General features: G+C 38.0%; 1 protein-coding gene across 2 annotated transcripts in view; it reads left to right on the top strand.

Moving 5' to 3' along the window:
- Positions 1–20,770, top strand: part of GRXCR1 (glutaredoxin and cysteine rich domain containing 1) — a 306,050-nt gene that overhangs the window by 182,601 nt on the left and 102,679 nt on the right. The window contains exon 1 of one of the 2 annotated variants that reach the window (XM_004268312.4): positions 10,488–11,121. The exons of the other annotated variant lie outside the window; for it this stretch is intronic. Within the exon in view, the coding sequence (XP_004268360.1) occupies positions 10,738–11,121 (384 nt within the window). The 5' untranslated portion in view covers positions 10,488–10,737. Of the gene's footprint in view, positions 1–10,487; positions 11,122–20,770 lie in introns of those variants that run through there. 2 annotated transcript variants of the gene reach the window in all.

The following is a 20,770-nucleotide window of genomic DNA, read 5'->3' as shown; positions in this document are numbered from 1 at the left end:
CACTCCATATCCATGAGGTTCCACATCCATGGTTTCAAACAACCATGGATGGAAATATTTGAAAAAATTCTGTAAAGTTCCAAAGAACAAAACTTAAATTTGGCACACACTGGCAACAATTTAATAGCATTTACATTGTGTTAGGTACTATAAGAATCTAGAGATGATTTGAAGTATATGGGAGGATGTGTGTAACTTATATGCAAATACTATGACATTTTACTTTATTTCTTTAATAGATCTTTATTGGAGTATAATTGCTTCACAATACTGTGTTAGTTTCCATCGTACAACAAATTGAATCAGTCATATGCAAACATATATCCCCATATACTCTCCCTCTTGGGCCTCCCTCCCACCCTCCCTATCCCATGTCTCTAGGTCATTGCAAAGCACTGAGCTGATCTCCCTGTGCTATGCTGCTGCTTCCCACTAGCGAACTGTTTTACATTCAGTAGTGTATATGTGTTGATGCTACTCTCACTTCGCCCCAGCTTCCCCTTCCCCCACTGTGTCCTCAGGTCCATTCTCTACGTCTACGTCTTTATTCCTACCCTGCCGCTAGGTTCATCAGTACCATATATATATATTTTTTAGATGCCATATAAATGTGTTAGCATATAGTATTCGTTTTTCTCTTTCTGACTTAATTCACTCTGTATTATAGACTCTAGGTCCATCCACCTCACTGCAAATAACTCAATTTCGTTTCTTTTTATGGCTGAGTAATATTCCATTGTATATATGTGCCACATCTTCTTTATCCATTCATCTGTCGATGGACACTTAGGTTGCTTCCATGTCCTGGCTACTGTAAATAGAGCTGCAATGAATATTGTGGTACATGACTCTTTTTGAATTATGGTTTTCTCAGGGTATATGCCCAGTAGTGGGATTGCTGGGTCATATGGTAGTTCTAATTTTAGTTTTTTAAGGAACCTCCATACTGTTCTCCATAGTGGCTGTATCAATTTACATTCCCACCAACAGTGCAGGAAGGTTCCTTTTTCAGCACACCTTTTTCAGCATTTATTGTTTCTAGATTTTTTGATAATGGCCATTCTGACTGGGGTGAGACCATATCTCGTAGTTTTGATTTGCATTTCTCTAATAATTAGTGATGTTGAGCATCTTTTCATGTGCCTCTTGGCCATCTGTATGTCTTCTTTGGTGAAATGTCTATTTAGGTCTTCTACTGATTTTTTAATTGAATTGTTTGTTTTTTTGATATTGAGCTCCATGAGCTGTTTGTATATTTTGGAGATTAATCCTTCGTCCATTGTTTCATTTGCAAATATTTTCTCCCATTCTGAGGGTTATCTTCTTGTCCTGTTTATGGTTTCCTTTGCTGTGCAAAAGCTTTGAAGTTTAATTAGGTCCTATTTGTTTATTTTTGTTTTTATTTCCATTACTCTTGGAGGTGGGTCAAAAAAGATCTTGCTGTGGTTTATGTCAGAGTGTTTTTCCTATGTTTTCCTCTAAGAGTTTTATAGTGTCTGGTCTTACATTTAGGTCCTTAATCCATTTTGAGTTTATTTTTATGTATGCTGTTAGGGAGTGTTCTAATTTCATTCTTTTACATGTAGCTGTCCAGTTTTCCCAGCACCACTTATTGAAGAGGCTGTCTTTTCTCCATTGTATGTTCTTGCCTCCTTTGTCGTAAATTAGGTGACCATATGTGCATGGGTTTATCTCTGGGCTTTCTATCCTGTTCCATTGATCTATATTTCTGTTTTTGTGCCAGTGCCATACTATCTTGATTACTGTAGCTTTGTAGTATACTTTGAAGTCAGGGAGCCTGATTCCTCCAGCTCCGTTTTTCTTTCTCAAGATTGCTTTGGCTATTTGGGGTCTTTTGTGTTTCCATACGAATTGTAAAATTTTTGGTTCTAATTCTGTGAAGAATGCCATTGGTAGTTTGATAGGGATTACCTTGAATCTGTAGATTGCTTTGGGTAGTATAGTCATTTTCACAATGTTGATTCTTCCAATCCAAAAACATGGTATATTCCTCCATCTGTTTATGTCATCTTTGATATCTTTCATCAGTGTTTTATAGTTTTCTGAGTACAAGTCTTTCACCTCCTTAGGTAGGTTTATTCCTAGGTATTTTATTCTTTTTGCTGTGATGGTAAATGGGATTGTTTCCTTAATTTCTCTTTCTGATTTTTTGTTGTTAGTGTATAGGAATGCCAGAGATTTCTGTGCATTAATTTTGTATCCTGCAACCTTACTAAATTCATTGATTAGTTCTAGTAGTTTTCTGGTGGCATCTTTAGGATTTTCTATGTATAGTATCATCTCATCTGCAAACAGTGACAGTTTTACTTCTTCTTTTCCAATTTGTATTCCCTTTTATTTCTTTTCCTTCTCTGATTGCTGTGGCTAGGACTTCCAAAACTATGTTGAATAAGAGTAGCAAGAGTGGACATCCTTGTCTTGTTCCTGATCTTAGTGGAAATGCTTTCAGTTTTTCACCATTGAGTATGATGTTTTCTGTGGGTTTGTCATATGTGGCCTTTATTCTGTTGAAACAGGTTCCCTCTATGCCCATTTTCTGGAGAGTTTTTATCATAAATCGGTGTTGAATTTTGTCAAAAGCTTTTTCTCCATCTATTGAGATGATCATATGGTTTTTATTCCTTAATTTGTTGATATGGTGTATACAATTGATTGATTTGCATAGATTTGCATATATTGTAGAATCCTTGCATCCCTGGGATAAATCCCCCTTGATCAGGGTGTCTGATCCTTTTAATATGTTGTTGGATTCTGTTTCCTAGCATTTTGTTCAGGATTTTTTCATCTATATTCATCAGTGATATTGTTCTATAATTTTCTTTTCTTGTGATATCTTTTTCTGGTTTTGATGTCAGGGTGATGGTGGCTTCGTAGAATGAATTTGGAAGTGTTTCTCCCTCTGCAATTTTTTGGAAGAGTTGGAGAAGGATCTGTGTTAGCTATTCTTTAAATGTTTGATAGAACTCACCTGTGAAGCCATCTGGTCTTGGACTTTTGTTTGTTGGAAGATTTTTAATTACAGTTTCAATTTCACTTGTGATAGGTCTGTTTATATTTTCTAATTCCTCCTGGTTCAGTCTTGGAAAATATACCTTTCCCAGAATTTGTCCATTTCTTCGTGGTGTCCATTTTATTGGCATATAGTTGTTTGTAGTAGTCTCTTATAATCCTTTGTATTTCTGTGGTGTCAGTTGTGATTTCTCCATTTTCATTTCTAATTTTATTGATCTGCATCCTCTCCCTTTTTTTCTTGATGAGTCTGGCTAAGGGTTTATCAATTTTGTTTATCTTCTCAAAGAACCAGGTTTTAGTTTTATTGATCTTTGCTAGTTTTTTCTTCATTTCTATTTCATTTATTTCTGCTCTGATCTTTATGATTTCTTTCCTTCTACTGACTTCGGGTTTTCTTTGTTCTTCTTTCTCTAGTTGCTTCAGGTGTAGGGTTAGATTGTTTATTTGAGATTTTTCTTTTTTCTTGAGGTGAGATTGAATTGATATAAACTTCCCTCTTAGAACTGCTTTTGCTGTGTCGAATAGCTTTTGGGTCATTGTGTTTTCATTGTCATTTGTTTCTATGTATTTTTTATTTCTTCTTTGATTTCTTCAGTGATCTCATGGTTATTTAGTAGCACACTGTTTAGCCTCCATGTATTTATGGTTTTTACAGTTTTTTCCTGTAATTGATTTCCAATCTCATAGCGTTGTGGTCAGAAAAGGTCCTTGATACAATTTAAATTTTCTTAACTTTATTGAGGCTTGATTTGTGACCCAAGATGTGATCTATCCTGGAGAATGTTCCATGTGCACTTGAGAAGAAAGTGTATTCTGCCACTTTTGGGTGGAATATTCTATAAATATCAATTAAATCTATCTGGTCTATTGTGTCATTTAAAGCTTGTGTTTCCTTATTTATTTTCTGTTTGGATGTTCTGTCCATTGGTGTAAGTGGGGTGGTAGTGTCCCCTACTACTATTGTGTTACTGTAGATTTCCCCTTTCATGGTTGTTAGCATTTGCCTTATGTATGGAGGTACTCCTATGTTGGGTGCATAAACATTTATAATTGTTATATCTTCTTCTTGGATTGATCCCTTGATCATTATGTAGTGTCCTTTCTTATGTGTTATAACAGTCTTTATTTCAGAGTCTATTTTATCTGATATGAGTATTGCTATTCCAGCTTTCTTTTGATTTCCATTTGCATAGAATACCTTTTTCCATCCCTTCACTTTCAGTCTGTATGTGTCCCTGGGTCTGAAGTGGGTCTCTTGTAGACAGCATATATATGGGTCTTGTTTTTGTATCCATTCAGCCAGTCTGTGTCTTTTGGTTGGCGCATTTCATCCATTTACATTCAAGGTAATTATCAATATGTATGTTCCTATTACCATTTTCTTAATTGTTTTGGGTTTGTTTTTGTGGGTCTTTTTCTTCTACTGTGTTTCCCGCCTAGAGAAGTTTCTTTAGCATTTGTTTGCTGGTTTGGTGCTGAATTGTCTTAGCTCTTGCTGGTCTGAAATGCTTTTGATTTCTCCGTCATCTGAATGAGATCCTTGCCAGGTAGAGTAATCTTGGTTGTAGGTTTTTCTCTTTCTTTACTTTATGTGTATTCTGACACTCCCTTCTGGCCTGCAGAGTTTCTGCTGAAAAATCAGCTGATAACCTTATGGGGATTCCTTTGTATGTTATTTTTTGTTTTTCCCTTGCTGCTTTTAATATTTTTTCTTTGCATTTAATTTTTGTTAGTTAGATTAATATGTGTCTTGGTGTGTTTCTCCTAGGGTTTATCCTGTATGGGACTTTCTGCGCTTCCTGGACATGGGTGACTATTTCCTTTCCCATGTTAGGGAAGTTTTCCACTATAATCTCTTCAAATATTTTCTCAGACCCTTTCTTTTTCTCTTCTTCTTCTGGGACCCCTATAATTTGAATGTTGGCGCATTTAGTGTTGTCCCAGAGGTCTCTGAGATTGTCTTCAATTCTTTTCATTCTTTTTTCTTTATTCTGCTCCTTGGCAGATATTTCCACCATTTTGTCTTCCAGCTCACTTATTCATTCTTTTGCCTCATTTATTCACTTATTGATTCCTTCTAGTGTAGTTTTCATTTCATTTATTGTGTTGTTCATCTCTGTTTGTTTGTTCTCTAGCTCTTGTACTTTTTTAAACATTTCTGGTATTTTCTCAATCTGTGCCTCCATTCTATTTCTGAGATTCTGGATCCTCTTTCTTATCATTACTCTGAATTCTTTTTCGGGTAGATTGCCTATTTCCTCTTCATTTATTTGCTCTTTTAGGTTTTTACCTTGCTCCTTCATCTGTGACATATTTTTTTGCCATCTCATTTTTTTTTCTTTTTTTTTGAGTGGCATTGTGTTCCTGTGTTAGGTTGTTTGGCCTAAGGCTTCCAGCACTGCAGTTTGTAGGCTATTGGGTAGAGCTGGGTCTTGGTGCTGAAGTGAGGACCTCCAGGAGACCTCAGTCTGATGAATATTCCCTGGGGTCTGAGGTTATCTGTTAGTCCAGTGGTTCGGACTTGGTGCTCCCACTGCAGGAGCTTTGGTCCTACTCCTGGCTTATGAACCAAGATCCTGCGAAACACATGGGGCGGCAAAAAAAAAAAAAAAAAAAAAAAATGGTGGATAAGGCCTTGGCAGTGGAGGGCATGGCCTATGCATGGGTGAGGTTTGGGTGGTGGGCAGGGCCTATGCTTAGTACTCACAGGGCTGGAAAAGTTGGGGGGGTGGGGGGGTGGGGCTTAGGCTCAACAGAACAGAAGTGACCCATGCCCAGACCAGAAGTGGCCTCTGGCCTCAGAGGGTGGGCAACCCCACCTGGGAGCCCAGCAGGCTTCCTGGGCTCGAGTGGGCGGGGCAAACGCCCTCCATTCATCTCCTGCTCCTCCTGTCCTGGAGAGCCCCTCCTGCAAGCCTGCTGGCCTCCCTCGTATGTCCCCAGGACCCACTCAGCCTGTGGTGGGCTTTGGAGGGTGGGGATCTGCTTGGGAACTTAGCAGGCTCCCTGGGCCTTAGTGGGTGGGGCAAACGCCCTCCGCTCCTCTCCTGCTCCTTCCATCCTGGAGTGTCCCACCTATCTGCCTCTCCTGATCTCCCTGGACTCCCTCCTATGCCCCCAGGGCCCACGCAGCCTGGAGTGAGCTTTGGAGAGTGGGAGATCGACCTGGGAGCTTAGGGCCCCAGTGGGTGGAGCAAACGCCCTCCACTCTTCTCCCACTCCTCCGGTCCTGGAGGGCCCCTCCTGCCTGCCTCTCTTGTTCTCCTGGATTCCCTTCTATGCCCCCAGGACTAACCCAGCCCGGAGGGGACCTCTGAGGGCGTAGGACCCGGCCTGAGAGCTGGCCGACTTCCCTGGTGGATTGGGCAGGGGAAATGCTGGGCTTGCTCCCCCCTGATCCAAGCCCCTGAGGGTCCCCCCAGGTATGGGAACCCCTCCCCCACTCTCAGCCACCCTTCAGGCGTCGGTCCTGTCCAGCCTCCACTTCTCCTCCCCCCTCAGTTCCCCCACGCTCTACTGGTTCGCTTGGGGGTTCTTCCCATCTCCTTGGGCATTGGGGTCCCCCATCAGTGTCCAGCAGGCACCCTAGTTATGGGGAGATGCGAACTCTGCATCTTCCCACACCGCCATCTTGCCTCCTCCCCCCCTGCCTTTTTTTTTTTTTTTTTTTTTTGCGGTCGCGGGCCTCTCACTGTTGTGGCCTCTCCCGTTGCGGAGCACAGGCTCCGGACGCGCAGGCTCAGCGGCCCTGGCTCACGGGCCCAGCCGCTCCACGGCATGTGGGATCTTCCCGGACTGGGGCACGAACCCGTGTCCCCTGCATCGGCAGGCGGACACTCAACCACTGCGCCACCAGGGAAGCCCCCCCCCCCCATGCCATTTAATAAGGGACTTAAGGATCCATGGATTTTAGTAACCATGGGGGTCCCGGAACCAATCCCCCAGGATACCTAGGGATGACTATATGTATGTTTAGCTATTTTAAGTAACTTGGGATTTATAGCTACCCTCTGTTGATCAGCATTCAATGCACTTCATATATATCATTCTAGTCAATCTTGCCAAACATTCTATGCAATAAAAACTACTGTTTGACTGATGAGGAAACTGAGGCTCAAGGTCACTTAGGGGTGGCATATCCAAGGTTTAAACCCAGCATTGTGTACACCCACAGCCCCCATTCTTAACCACTAATCTATAAACTAAGAAATCATCCATCTTTCTCGTTATATAATAAAATAATAGTCCTGTTTTCAAAGAATATTTTCTTTAATGCACTGAGTTTCTTTTCTGATTAGAAGTTCTCTGCCCTTCAAATGAATAATTGAGCTGTGAATTTTGATTTGCAAATTCATGTGTGTTAAGAAAAGTTCAATATTCTATAAGCTGAAAAGTTTCAGGGGTAGCTTGTTTTTCCTATTTTACTGATGGTTAGTAAATCTTTTTTTTTCCCTTCTAATCACCAATGTAGTTAGAAAATAAAAATTGATTGGTTCTTTCCATCCAAACAGAAGTTCTGAGAACAGCACTTGGGGAGTGAGTCATGATTTATTGCTTCTCCAGGGACAAGTGTTGCTGGAGAAAAGACCATTACCTTGCCAACGACTGGCAATATTTCTGCAAGGCCAAAAAATAAAGTAGTGAATATGATAGCTGTAAAGTAGCAGCAAATGGAGACATTTTGCACATATTTACTGTGATCCAAGGGATTAAAAACTTATGCTCCAAATGCTAGAAATATGGTTAAAATTACTTCTCACCATGCAGTGATAATCACACACAGAATAGTATGTGGGGCAATATTTGGAGACAAGATGAGTAAAAGAATAATTATATTTTTATGTCATACTTTCTCTGCAAATAAGGAAATAATTAGATGTTCTGATTAAAAAACTAATGCCAACAAGAAATATCCAGGCCTAGGTATAGCTGCTAGGTTATTGTTTCTACTGGGAATTGAACAAGGAGTATTTTTTTCTTTGAATACATCATTAATGGTAATTTCCAAAGTAGTTCTAGTTTGGTTAATGAAACATTTGACGCTCTATAGCTTCCGGAATTTTTAACTTTCTATTTTAAATAAATAGATGCCCATTGGTAACAAACTTGAAATATTTCTGTATTGGTAATATGGCTTATCATGTTAATGGGGGTTTTGTTCATGTTTTGAGGGGTTGCATAAATCAAGGGTTAGGTTAGGAAGGAAAGGTCTCGCTAGTCTTGCCCTCTTTTGAGAAGAGCTTTGTAGAATGGGAGTTATACTTGTCTTTGGCCACTCTGTCTTTTTTTAGTTCTTTCAACGAACCTATTGTTTTCTGCCTCAGGGCCTTTTCACTTGCAACTGAAGTTTAGGAACTATCTCCAGCTACTCCTTCCCACCTCAATCAATCTCTTCTAATTTTGCTAGACCCTAGTTTAATGTCTTCTCTTCAGAGAGGCTTACTGTGACTTTTCTCAAGTAGGCTCCCTTATATCATTTCTGATTATATCCACTTTTTTTCACTTGGTCATGCTTGTTACAGTTTTCATTATTATCTTTATTTGTTTATTGAATGTTATCTAACTCTCAAGGCAGGGATCATGCCTATTACATTCACCTGCATAGATCCAGCAACTTTTTGACATTTAGTAGGTGCCCAATAAATATTGTTAAATGAATAAATGATGGTAAGAATACCTCTGAAGGAAAAGAAGGAAATTCTTGCTCAAGGGGGGGATGCTAGACTGGCAAAGCAATTATAATGTAGGGAATAATAAACTGATACTGGGAAAAGGTGGCAAGTGGAGTAGTTAGAAAGTGCTGCGTTCACATTGAGTAGCTGGGAACAAATTGTAACCAAAATGAGAGTGGAGAGTGTTGAGAATAGCGATCGTAATGTTTTATTGGCGACGACTAGAAATTTTGTTATTTCAAGAAAGAGGGATTCTGTATGTGCTTAAAATACACTGTGTTGAACTATAGCTATTTTGTCTAAGCATTATGTTACCAATGGAAGGTATGGGACATAATTTTATATATCTTTATATTTGCTATAGTCGCCAGCTATGTCTTACTCTTGGGTGGCACTCAGTAGATGATTGTGGGATACTCATTGCCTGAATGAAAAATGAATTACAAAGATTTATCCACTGAAGAGAAAAGCTTAATTTTTTATTTTAGCTTAAGACAGGTGTGTGAATTATAAATATCTAGGGCATATTATACATCAGGGCACATATCTTCTTACACTAGCATATACTTCCTTTTATTTGTAGCCCAATGCAGTGGTCGTGGCTGTGAGTTTCTCTGTGATTCTGACAAGCTCAGCATATGACAAGATTGCTGGCGCCGTCCAGGTAGCAGGTGGGAAGAGAAATAGCATGGACAGGACACTGTCTGTCAACTGCCTTGGCCCACAAATGACACGTCACTTTTGCTCACGTCCCCTCGGCAAAAGCTAAGCATTTGCTTCCTCTCCCTTAAATGCAGGAGGCTGAGCAATGTAGTTATGTGTGCATCAGAGCATCTCACCTTCATACACACTGGAAGACATTTCACAAAATTACTAACATCTCTGGTGACGTTAGTTGTGACTTTTATTTTCAACTTTAAGCTGTTTTTTCTGAAGTAAGTAGAAATTGAGTTTATAATCAGGTAAAGACTTACAAAGATAAAAAAAAGCTTGAAACTCAGTATGAGAGCCAGCTGAGTATCCTCCCTCTGGAGTTTCAGACAGGTTGGGGCACTTACTATGGTATAAGTTCCAATATGTCCTTGTATCTTAGGAGCTTCTTCAGGTGCTTGCCAAAGTGACAGAAAATCCACTGAGCACAGCGTAAGGCAGACCCTTCTCTATGCATGGGTGATTTGGATATGATATTTATCAATGTTGATCACCTGGATTACTTTGGCTGATTTGGCTGGCTTGGAGGATTTTCCATTCTTCCCTCGCTGTTCCATGTTTCCTTTCCAAAACCTTTCCCTTTGTCAAAGAGAGGAGTGTTTTCTGCTAGCAAAAGTGGGAAAGCAACAAAAGAAAAGATATTCCTTGTTATAACCTGTTAAAAAGCTATTCTTCAGTAAAACTACTTGTGCATGAAGATGAAGGTGTAGATTGAAAATTCATCGTATACAATATGGATGAAGTCTAACTGATGATTTAATAAGAGCTAATATTGATAGCTCTATGCAGGCATGTAATATGTTCACTGCCCTTTTTAAAGAGCATGAAAGACAGAAGGAATAAGCACTGTGAGAAGACTATGACACCTCCCATCCTACACATTTGATTCCATATTTTATCCCTGGTCTCCATTCTGAGCTGTTAGAGGTATTTCTGCTGCTAAGATCCTTTTCAACACTCACCACTGGCTTCAAAGTCCAAGTCTTTCATTTCCTTGCCCCAGACTTATTTTCTGTTTCATTGCATGCTACTTTCTTGCACTTGTCTTGCTAAAGCCTCCACCATGGCTATTTAATATTTAAAGGCTGGGATCACTTTGCAGGTTTTAGTTTAAAGGTAACCATAGCACACACACACACATTCATTATTAATAGCAGAGATGCACTGTAAGTTCTTGGGAATCTTCTTTCGTTTTGATGTTAGTTTCATATGAGTGCTGCTGTCACTAGAATTAAGCTCTGGTATTGCTATATGGAAAGTGGACTAATGCAGTAACCAGGGAACCAGAATTATGTGAACAGCTTATTATGTGGATGGGACCATGCTGAAAAGGGAGATGAAGCCAGAAAATGACAGGTCACGGAAAGTCCGGTTTCGGATCGCGTCATCTCACAGTGGGCGAGTTCTGAAGGAGGTATATGAAGATGGGCGACCGGCAGGCTCTCTGGATTCTGAATGTGCCAGTATCTGTGGCATAGATGGACTCAGTGAGTCTGATGGACAGCAGAATGGCCACATAGGATCGGAAGGGGACGAGCAGGAGAATGACCAGGATAACTTGCTGGTGTTAGCAAGGGCTGCCAGCGAGAAGGGGTTTGGTACAAGAAGAGTCAACATTTTAAGCAAAAATGGCACAGTCAGAGGTGTTAAATATAAAGTCAGTGCTGGACAAGCTCTATTTAACAATTTGACCAAAGTATTAGAGGTAAGTCACTGTACTTTGTCCTTCCTGATCTTTGTTTCTAATTCACCATCTCAACACCTCTCTGTTCTCCAGTTTAAAGCAAACCTCTCTTATTCATGATTCCTACATACTTCATGAGTCACTTCTACATCTAGGATATTGTCTCAACAGCCATTGATTAAAAATAAGGTCATATGCTTAGCAAACTAGATTGACCTCTCAAAGCCAAATTCCTAACATTTAAGTAGTCGTCTTCTAGGGTGTAATGACTAAAACAATATATGTGTTTCTTAGCCAAGGAAGGGAAGAAGACAAACTGTAGTCTTCAAAGCATTTGAGCAAAGCTTAGGAGTTAATTTCTGGTTGATCATCCTTAAGACACCAGTTTAGCATTTATCATCACTTGTATAGATATTTAAACCAGAAAAGGCTGAGTACTGCGTTCAGTGGAGTTGGATTCAGCTGGAATGTTATGTAGATATAAAGACTTCCTCCCATTCCTGGGGAGGTTGCAGGTTTCATCTGAGGTGCATTTCTCCATTAATTTGCTTAAGAACTCTAGAGCAGCACTTGAAAAAGTTATTCTATAAATGTACAGATTGAGATCCAGATTTTATAGTAAAAAATTAGCCCTTAAGATATGATAGATTCTGCGCAGTAATGTAGGAATGTATTATTCAGGTCCTGGGCCTTTGACAGTGATCTTATGTTAAGTTTTTGAAATTGCCTGGAAGCATTGGTGAAATGATTTTCTGTTAAAAACAGGCATCATTATTTCAGGAATGGAATTCATAATCACTACCATTAAGATAGCAAGCCAGTATTTTTCATTGTAATACAATTTTATATTATTCTCAATATTTAAATAAAATGATCTCTTGTGATGAATTATTCAATGCCTTGACATTATATAACAACACGGGAGTGGTGGGGATTTTAACCAAAGACACTTATTTTTCACTTAAAGGAAGTATTTGGAAAAGTCACATCATGAGGATTTAGAAAAGAAATCAAAGGATAAAAGCAGTTAAAAGCAAAGGTTTTTTTCATTTATAGAATTTATTTATAGAAGGATTCTATATAAAGTTCATTTATAGAAGGATTTCACAGATTAGGGGAGGGGGTTGAGAACCAAAAATCAGAAACTGATGACTATGTTTTACTAGGTTGGAAGCAATCCTGTGTGGATTTCTAGTCATTAGGTTGAGTTCATCTTAGTGGCCTCTGTGTTCCACCCAATGCAGAAACTGTTATTGCTAAAGTGTAGACCAAGACTCTGTAACAATTGTTTAAAAATGTTTGCATTCTTGTGATTAATTTAGCTTGTCATGATTTCAATTGCTGTATGATTTGGAGGATTATTTACAAAACTTCTGTACCAATTTTAGTACTTAGATTTGAATTTGTTGTTCAAATCTCTCAAGAAACCCATCACTTATGAGTAAATATCTTAAATCTTCAAAACCTATGAGAGAAGAGCTTTTCCTCCCTATGGCTTTATCCTGGTACTGCTATAAATTCACAAGGAGGAAATAGAAGAACTTCCAAAGTCCAAATTTAGTACTAGATTAGGTTACAATATTTACTTATATTTTTATGCATAATTCCATCCCACCCTTTTTTGGCAAAAAAAAATCTGTCATTTTCTAGTAATTTAACCTCATTCCATTTACCCCATGCTTTAAGAAAACAATAATGGTTCCTAGCAGAGGTCCCTCAAAGTCTGATATTTAATCAGTTTCTTTTGGTCATTCTTTTTTTAAAATAATTATACAGTAATCAGCACATTGTAGGTATTCACAGATTTGGGCCATCATCGTTAGTGTTCATCATCATTATCATTGCCATCATTGTCATGGGAATATTCTCCCATCTCTCCAGGATAAAATGTTAAAGGAGCTCCTACCTTGAATCAGGCTGCCAGCTGCACTATTCTAAGGGGCTCCATTCACATCACTGTGTGAGCAGCACCGCTTGGAGTTGTGCAGTGCAGTCTACACAGCGTTATGTTGAGAGCTGACTTGGATACTTGCTGCTTGCTAAGAGATGTGTATGTCATAACGGATGACAAATATCTTAGGCATATGTCTTAGGATGACTGAGTAGGGCACACCAACAGGCATCCCACAGTACAGTAGCAGAGAATCCCCAGGGGGGTAAAAGCAGAAGTTACCATTCAATTACTCCCCTAAGTGTGATATAGGGGCCAGATGTGACTCTTCCCTGGATCTCTGTATATTTTCCGAATTCCTTGGAAAGTAAGCAGCAAACTTAACTAGATGTAACTGTAATGTAGCAATTTCTCTCAGTGAGGAAAAGTGAGGAGTCAGGAGTCATATCTTGGATATTTGATTAAGGTTCCAATGCACAGCCCATCTTATTGAAGAAAGGAACTGTGATTGAAGAAACAGTCAAGTTTTTCTTCCCTTTTAGGTTATACAATCTTAAAGCACTCAATCTGAAACTTGAGAGGGAGCCCTAAATACAAATAATATCTTTCAAAGACCCTGTAAATCACTTTGCTTCCTCTCTATTAGTTTTCCATTATGTTATTGCTGTCTCATAAAACATTGGCATGTGCTTTGCAAAAATTTCAACTGTGCAGAGAATAGTCATTGAAATTATTTGCTCCCAACGTTTACACTTCCTAGCAGCACTTATTTAGAAAGTTGTCTGTAAAAGGGACATCAGAACAAATTTTCATTTCGTTTGTCAATTAATTTACCCTATAGAATTCTGGGTAATTGAGAATGTGCAGTATTAATCAAGGTTTTGAAGGGTACTGATGGGCCAGGAGAGAAAAGGTCACCTGGATCATCAGGTGGCCCTTATAGACTGTGGTTCGTTGGTGAATCACTCAAGAGCCTGGAGCTGGTCTAAGTTATGGCTTTTCAGATGCCTGACTTTTTCATTTTTCTCAGAGATGACAAGAATGTAATGCTTAAGAGAGGCCAGTTTGGAAATCTGAAAACCTAGAATCTAGTCATGGCCTGGAAATGGGCATGTATTAGAAACTGTTTAGGTTGTTCTTACATACGGTAAAGAGAATTATTGACCTAGATGTAAAAGGAAATTTTAATAAAAAATATTCCTTAGTGTTCAATGTTTAATGAGGAAAATGAAGAAGATATGTATTGATCTATGATTTTTTTTTCTGTTCAGGGTAGATCACCAGGAGGGTATTTCCTGAGCCAAAGATAAATACAGGTATACTGATAGGCATGTTTCCTATTGGTATCCTAATTTATCCATCACTAGTTTGTTTAGAAACAGGGCCAGAAATCTTACCATTATTCTCTGATATAGGTGTTCTTTTTTAGTTCTCTTTAAGAAATTGTGCTGTAATGATGTTTCTATCTGATAATAATTTTACCCATTATTTGAAAATTTTAGAGATTTTTTTATTTTAAAAAATTATTCCTTTTTATCTCATGCAAGACAAGTTGCAAAACGACTGCATAGCTCATAGCTCTCCACCCAGTTCACATGATTGAATTTGAGATACACCTTGCTCTTAGCAGCAACATTATTTCCAAAGTCTCTTAGGGTGGGTCAATGATACAGACAATTAAGGTCATTAATTTTTTCTAATTTATTTTTACGAGATTACATTTCAGATGGTAATCTTTTCTTGACCTTATCCTCAAACTTTGTAAGCATACTCTGTTAGAATCACGTACTATAATTTCCATAATTTTAGTTCCCTCTCTTTCTGCAAATTTAACATTACTGTATTAGAGAAAAATAGATGCAAAGAAGGAAGGTAATTACAGCACATACCATAATTTGCTGGCTCCTTTCTAAGAACTCGAATTAGACATTAACCTCCATCTGTGTATGTACATGCATACCTCTGGCCATGTGCTCATACTTATGAACATTCTAACATTTCAAGACAAATAAACTAAAAATAATAATGCACTTGCAGAACAATTTACATCATGCAAATGGTTTTACAGACATTATTTTACTTAATTGTACCCCAAGTTTTGTGAAATAAACAGGATATTATTATGATGATGATGTCTGTTTTAAAATAACTGAATATCAGGGAAATTAATTGTTTGGCCCAAAGCTAGAATTCTGCCTTTTGCTGTTTTGGCTTTGTTTGTTTTAAAAGTATAATGCTCTATGCTCTATAAAATTCCCAACTTTCCCTTTTGAAATGTTATAATAATAACAAACATGAAGATTTACAAGACTAAATATATCATGTTATGATATCATCTGGTCTTTTGAAACTTCAACATTTGGTTAGCAGCTTTTAAAATTTATCATTTATTGAATGTTCAATCTTGACCTAGGGGAGGTTTTTCTGCAGTTAAATAGCTTCTATCCAGTTTTAAATTATACTTTTAAAATTTATCAAAACATCATTTCTATAACATCATTTGATTGAATTGTCATGAGATTGGAGGAGTTGAGACTGCAGGGGGATGGCTAGGTTCACTCAAGGAGGACAACTGCTCAGCTTTGCTCACTGACCTTAGCATGCAGCCATTAATCTGTATTAACAGAAGTTTCAGGTCATACTTCTTATCCATCTCTGGTTCACTGAATCTAGCTTTGGTAATAAGATAATATTCCAGAAAAAAGGAGGCGATACTCTTGACTCTTTAGTCCCAGTGGTTTATGTGGACCACTCTGGAAAAACAACAGCAAGAATGATAGTAAACACTGCTTAAGTACTTCCTGAATGCCAGGCACTGTTCTCATTATTTATGTGCATTGACATATTTATTCCTCATAGCAACTCTATAAGGTAGTATCATTATTAATCAATTAATTACAATTTGAGCTCTTTTCTGTATATGAAACATTAAGTTGTAGGATTTAAAATCACATTTATCCAGGGAAACTCTTATGCAATAGTCTATCAAAGCAAGCATCTACTAATGGAATATTGCCTTCTTAGCTTAGTAGGCAAGAAATTCTAGGATTTTTTGATACAATTTCAAACAATGCAGAAAGCTACATTAAGAAATTAGGTGACGTCATCCAAGAAGCAGAAAAAAGCACCAAAAAATAAGTTGGTACTACTGCTATATTATTTGTGTACAATTAAAGAATTGTTGTAAACTACAGAGTACTGTGACCACCTTCCACATACCATCACTTTGCTACTCTTTATCACAGCATTTGACGTTGATACTAATTAGGACCTCAATAAATATTCTTACTTTGAGTTAATGAATTCAGTGACATTCTCTTAGTGGTTATTTCCTTCTTTTCCATCTCTTTATCTTTGGAGATTTCCTGTATTGAATAGGAATAGAGTTTGCATGGTGAAGTATTGGTAGCTTGTTCCAATCAATTATTTCTGATGTGAGTTATCTTTAATATTCATTCAATCATTTATTTAATAACCATTTACTGCATATCTATTATGGAGCAGGCACTATGCTAGATAAGGTGAGGAATAAAACCCAATTCCAGCCTTCATGGAATATTCAGTAGTGTATAGTGAATGGTTGTGTAAAGTGATTCCTGGAAGAATTCAGATACCACACTTGACTTTGTTTTTCATCTCTAGAGAATTCCTCTCCTCTGTTTTCTTGTTGGCCTATCATAGCCTCTGCCACCCATTTTTCACTTCTCCAATGCTTATATTTTTCTCGGTTTTAGTCTTTCTCTTGTTAGACCATCATTATATTAGATTCCTTTCTTCAGCCTCTTCTTGCTTTCTTTCTAATGTTGTTCTGATCTGGGCCCAAGAACTGAAAGGTAATCTGTTCCCAAGATTACTTACAAGTCCCCTAAAGTCAGGAATGGTGACTCTGACCATTAGCACTCACTTATCCAAGCCTTGTGAATCTTATTAAAATTTTCTCTCCTTAGTGCAAGAAATATCTAAATTGGAATATATCTCATTTTCGTCAACTTATCAGAATTCTTGTATCATCATGACATTTAAATTTGTGGAAGCTTTGTTTTAATTGCTTGAAGATAAATCCCATGAATCTATCTTAATTCTGAGTTTAGAACAACATGCTGAGCAAACCCACAGATTCCACAAGCTGACTTGAAACAACTTAATGAACTCTACTGGCAGACCATGATTACCACATAATTAGGGAATTAGCACCCAAAGTTTCCAAACTTCATAAAAACAGTATAAGAGTAGGACTAGACAAATATCCTCTGGCTGGCCTATTCATGCTTGTAGATTTCTGATCATTCTCCTAAATCCAGTATTCTGAATATTGTATAAAGCAATATAAACATTTAATAGTCTATAAATTGACACACTATAAAAAATATATCAATCCCTCAATCATTATTGCCTGGAAGGAATTTTCAAAATGATACACAGAATAAAATACCATCCAAAAATTTTTGGTTAAGGAAATTTTATTTATGTGTACAAATCTATTCAACTAAGAATTTGGATCTCTTTGCTTAATTTTATTTTTCTAATAATTCATTATCTCACCTAACTGCTGACAAATTTTTTTAAACATCTTTATGGGAGTATAGTTGCTTTAAAATGTTGTGTTAGTTGCTGCTGTATAACAAAGTGAATCAGGTATATGTATACATATATATCCCCATATCTCCTCCCTCTTGGTCTCCCTCCCACCCTCTCTATCTCACCCCTCTAGGTGGTCACAAAGCACAGAGCTGATCTCCCCGTGCTATGCAGTTGCTTCCCACTAGCTATTTATTTTACATTTGGTAGTGTATATATGTCCATGCCACTCTCTCACTTCATCCCAGCTTACACTTCCCCCTCCCCATGTCCTCAAGTCCATTCTGTACGTCTGCATCATTATTCCTGTCCTGACCCTAGGTTCTTCAGAACCTTTTTTTTTTTTTTTTAGATTCCACATCTATGGGTTAGTATATGGTCTTTGTTTTTCTCTTTCTGACTTACTTCACTCTGTATGACAGTCTCTAGGTCCATTCACCTCACTACAAATAACTCAATTTCGTTTCTTTTTATGGCTGAGTAATATTCCATTGTATATATGTGCCACTTCTTCTTTATCCATTCATCTGTTGATGGACACTTAGGTTGCTTCCATGTCCTGACTATTATAAATAGTGTTTCAATGAACATTGTGGTAGATGACTCTTTTTGAATTATGGTTTTCTCAGGGTATATGCCCAGTAGTGGGATTGCTGGGTCATATGGTAGTTCTATTTTTAGTTTTTTTTTTTTTTTAACATATTTATTGGGGTATAATTGCTTTACAATGGTGTGTTAGTTTCTGCTTTATAACAAAGTGAATCAGTTATACATATACATATGTTCCCATATGTCTTCCCTCTTGCGTCTCCCTCCCTCCCACCCTCCCTATCCCACCCCTCCAGGCTGTCACAAAGCACCGAGCCAATATCCCTGTGCCATGCGGCTGCTTCCCACTAGCTATCTACCTTACTACGTTTGTTAGTGTGTATATGTCCATGACTCTCTCTCGCCCTGTCACAGCTCACCCTTCCCCCTCCCCATAACCTCAAGTCCGTTCTCTACTAGGTCTGCGTCTTTATTCCTGCCTTACCCCTAGGTTCTTCATGACATTTTTTTTCTTAAATTCCATATATATGTGTTAGCATACGGTATTTGTCTTTTTCTTTCTGACTTACTTCACTCTGTATGACAGACTCTAGGTTATTTTTAGTTTTTGAAGGAACCTCCATATTGTTCTTCATAGTGGCTGTATCAATTTACATTCCTACCAACAGTGCAAGAGGGTTCCTTTCCTCCACATCCTCTCCAGCATTTATTGTTTGTAGACTTTTTGATGATGGCCATTCTGACCAGTGTGAGGTGGCACGTCATTGTAGTTTTGATTTACATTTCTCTAATGATTAGTGATGTTGAGCATCCTTTTGTGTGTTTGTTGGCAACCCGTATATTTTCTTTGGAGAAATGTCTATTTAGGTCTTCTGCCCATTTTTTTTTTTTTTCCTGCCCATTTTTGGATTGGGTTGTCTGTTTTTTTGATATTGAGCTGCATGAGCTGCTTGTATATTTTAGAGATTAATCCTTTATCAGTTGCTTCGTTTGCAAATATATTCTCCCATTCTGAGGCTTGTCTTTTCATCTTGTTTATGTTTTCCTTTGCTGTGCAAAAGCTTTTAAGTTTCATTGGGTCCCATTTGTTTATGTTTGTTTTTATTTCCATTTCTCTAGGAGGTGGGTCAAAAGGGATCTTGCTGTGATTTATGTCATAGAGTGTTCTGCCTGTTTTCCTCTAAGAGTTTTATAGTGTCTGGCCTTACATTTAGGTCTTTAATCCATTTTGAGTTTATTTTTGTGTATGGTGTTAGAGAGTGTTCTAATTTCATTCTTTTCCATGTAGCTGTCCAGTTTTCCCAGCACCACTTACTGAAGACGCTATCTTTTCTCCGTTGTATACTTTTGCCTCCTTTATCAAAGATAAGGTGACCATATGTGTGTGGGTTTATCTCTGCACTTTCTATCCTGTTCCATTGGTCTGTATTTCTGTTTTTGTGCCAGTAACATACTGTCTTGATTACTGTAGCTTTGTAGTACAGTCTGAAGACTGGGAGCCTGATTCCTCCAGCTGCGTTTTTCTTTCTGAAGATTGCTTTGGCTATTCAGGGTCTTTTGTGTTTCCATACAAATTGTGAAATTTTTTGTTCTAGTTCTGTGAAAAATGCCATTGGTAGTTTGATAGAGATTGCATTGAATCTGTAGGTTGCTTTGGGTAGTATAGTCATTTTCACAATATTGATTCTTCCAGTCGAAGAACATGGTATATCTGTCCTGCTGTTTGTGTCATCTTTAATTTCTTTCAATAGTGTGTTATCGTATTCTGCGTACAGGTCTTTTGTCTCCTTAGGTAGGTTTATTCCTAGGTATTTTATTCTTTTTCTTGCAGTAGTAAATGGGAGTGTTTCCTTAACTTCTCTATCAGATTTTTCATCATTAGTGTATAGGAATGCAAGAGTTTTCTGTGCATTGATTTTGTATCCTGCTACTTTGCCGAATTCATTGATTAGCTCTAGGAGTTTTCTGATAGTGTCTTTAGGATTCTCTATGTATAGTGTAATGTCATCTGCAAGCAACGACAGCTTTACTTCTTCTTTTCCAATTTGTATTCCTTTTATTTATTTTTCATCTCTGATTGCTGTGGCTAACACTTCCAAAACTATGATGAATAACAGTGGTGAGATTGGGCAACCTTGTCTTGTTCCTGATCTTAGTGGAAATGGTTTCATTTTTTCACCATTGAGAATGATGTTGGCTGTGGGTTTGTCATATATGGCCTTTATTATGTTGAGGTAAGTTCCCTCTATGCCTACTTTCTGGAGGGCTTTTATCATAAATGGTGTTGAATTTTGTTGAAAGCTTTTTCTGCATCTATTGAGGTGATCATATAGTTTTTCTCTTTCAGTTTGTTAATATGGTGTATCACATTGATTGATTTGCATGTATTGAAGAATCCTTGCATTCCTGGGGTAAACCCCACTTGATCATGGTGTATGATCCCGTTAATGTGCTGTTGGATTCTATTTGCTAGTATTTTGTTGAGGATTTTTGCATCTATGTTCATCAGTGATATTGGGCTGTAGGGTTCTTTCTTTGTGACATGTCTGGTTTTGGTATCAGGGTGGTGGTGGCCTCGTAGGATGAGTTTGGGAGTGTTCCTCCCTCTGCTATATTTTGGAAGAGTTTGAGAAGGATAGGTGTTAGCTCTTC

Source organism: Orcinus orca, chromosome 4 (assembly GCF_937001465.1).
Source record: "Orcinus orca chromosome 4, mOrcOrc1.1, whole genome shotgun sequence".
Classification (NCBI taxonomy): domain Eukaryota; kingdom Metazoa; phylum Chordata; class Mammalia; order Artiodactyla; family Delphinidae; genus Orcinus; species Orcinus orca.
Note: the sequence above shows the minus strand (reverse complement) of the source record. Positions and strands in the feature narration are given on the sequence as shown.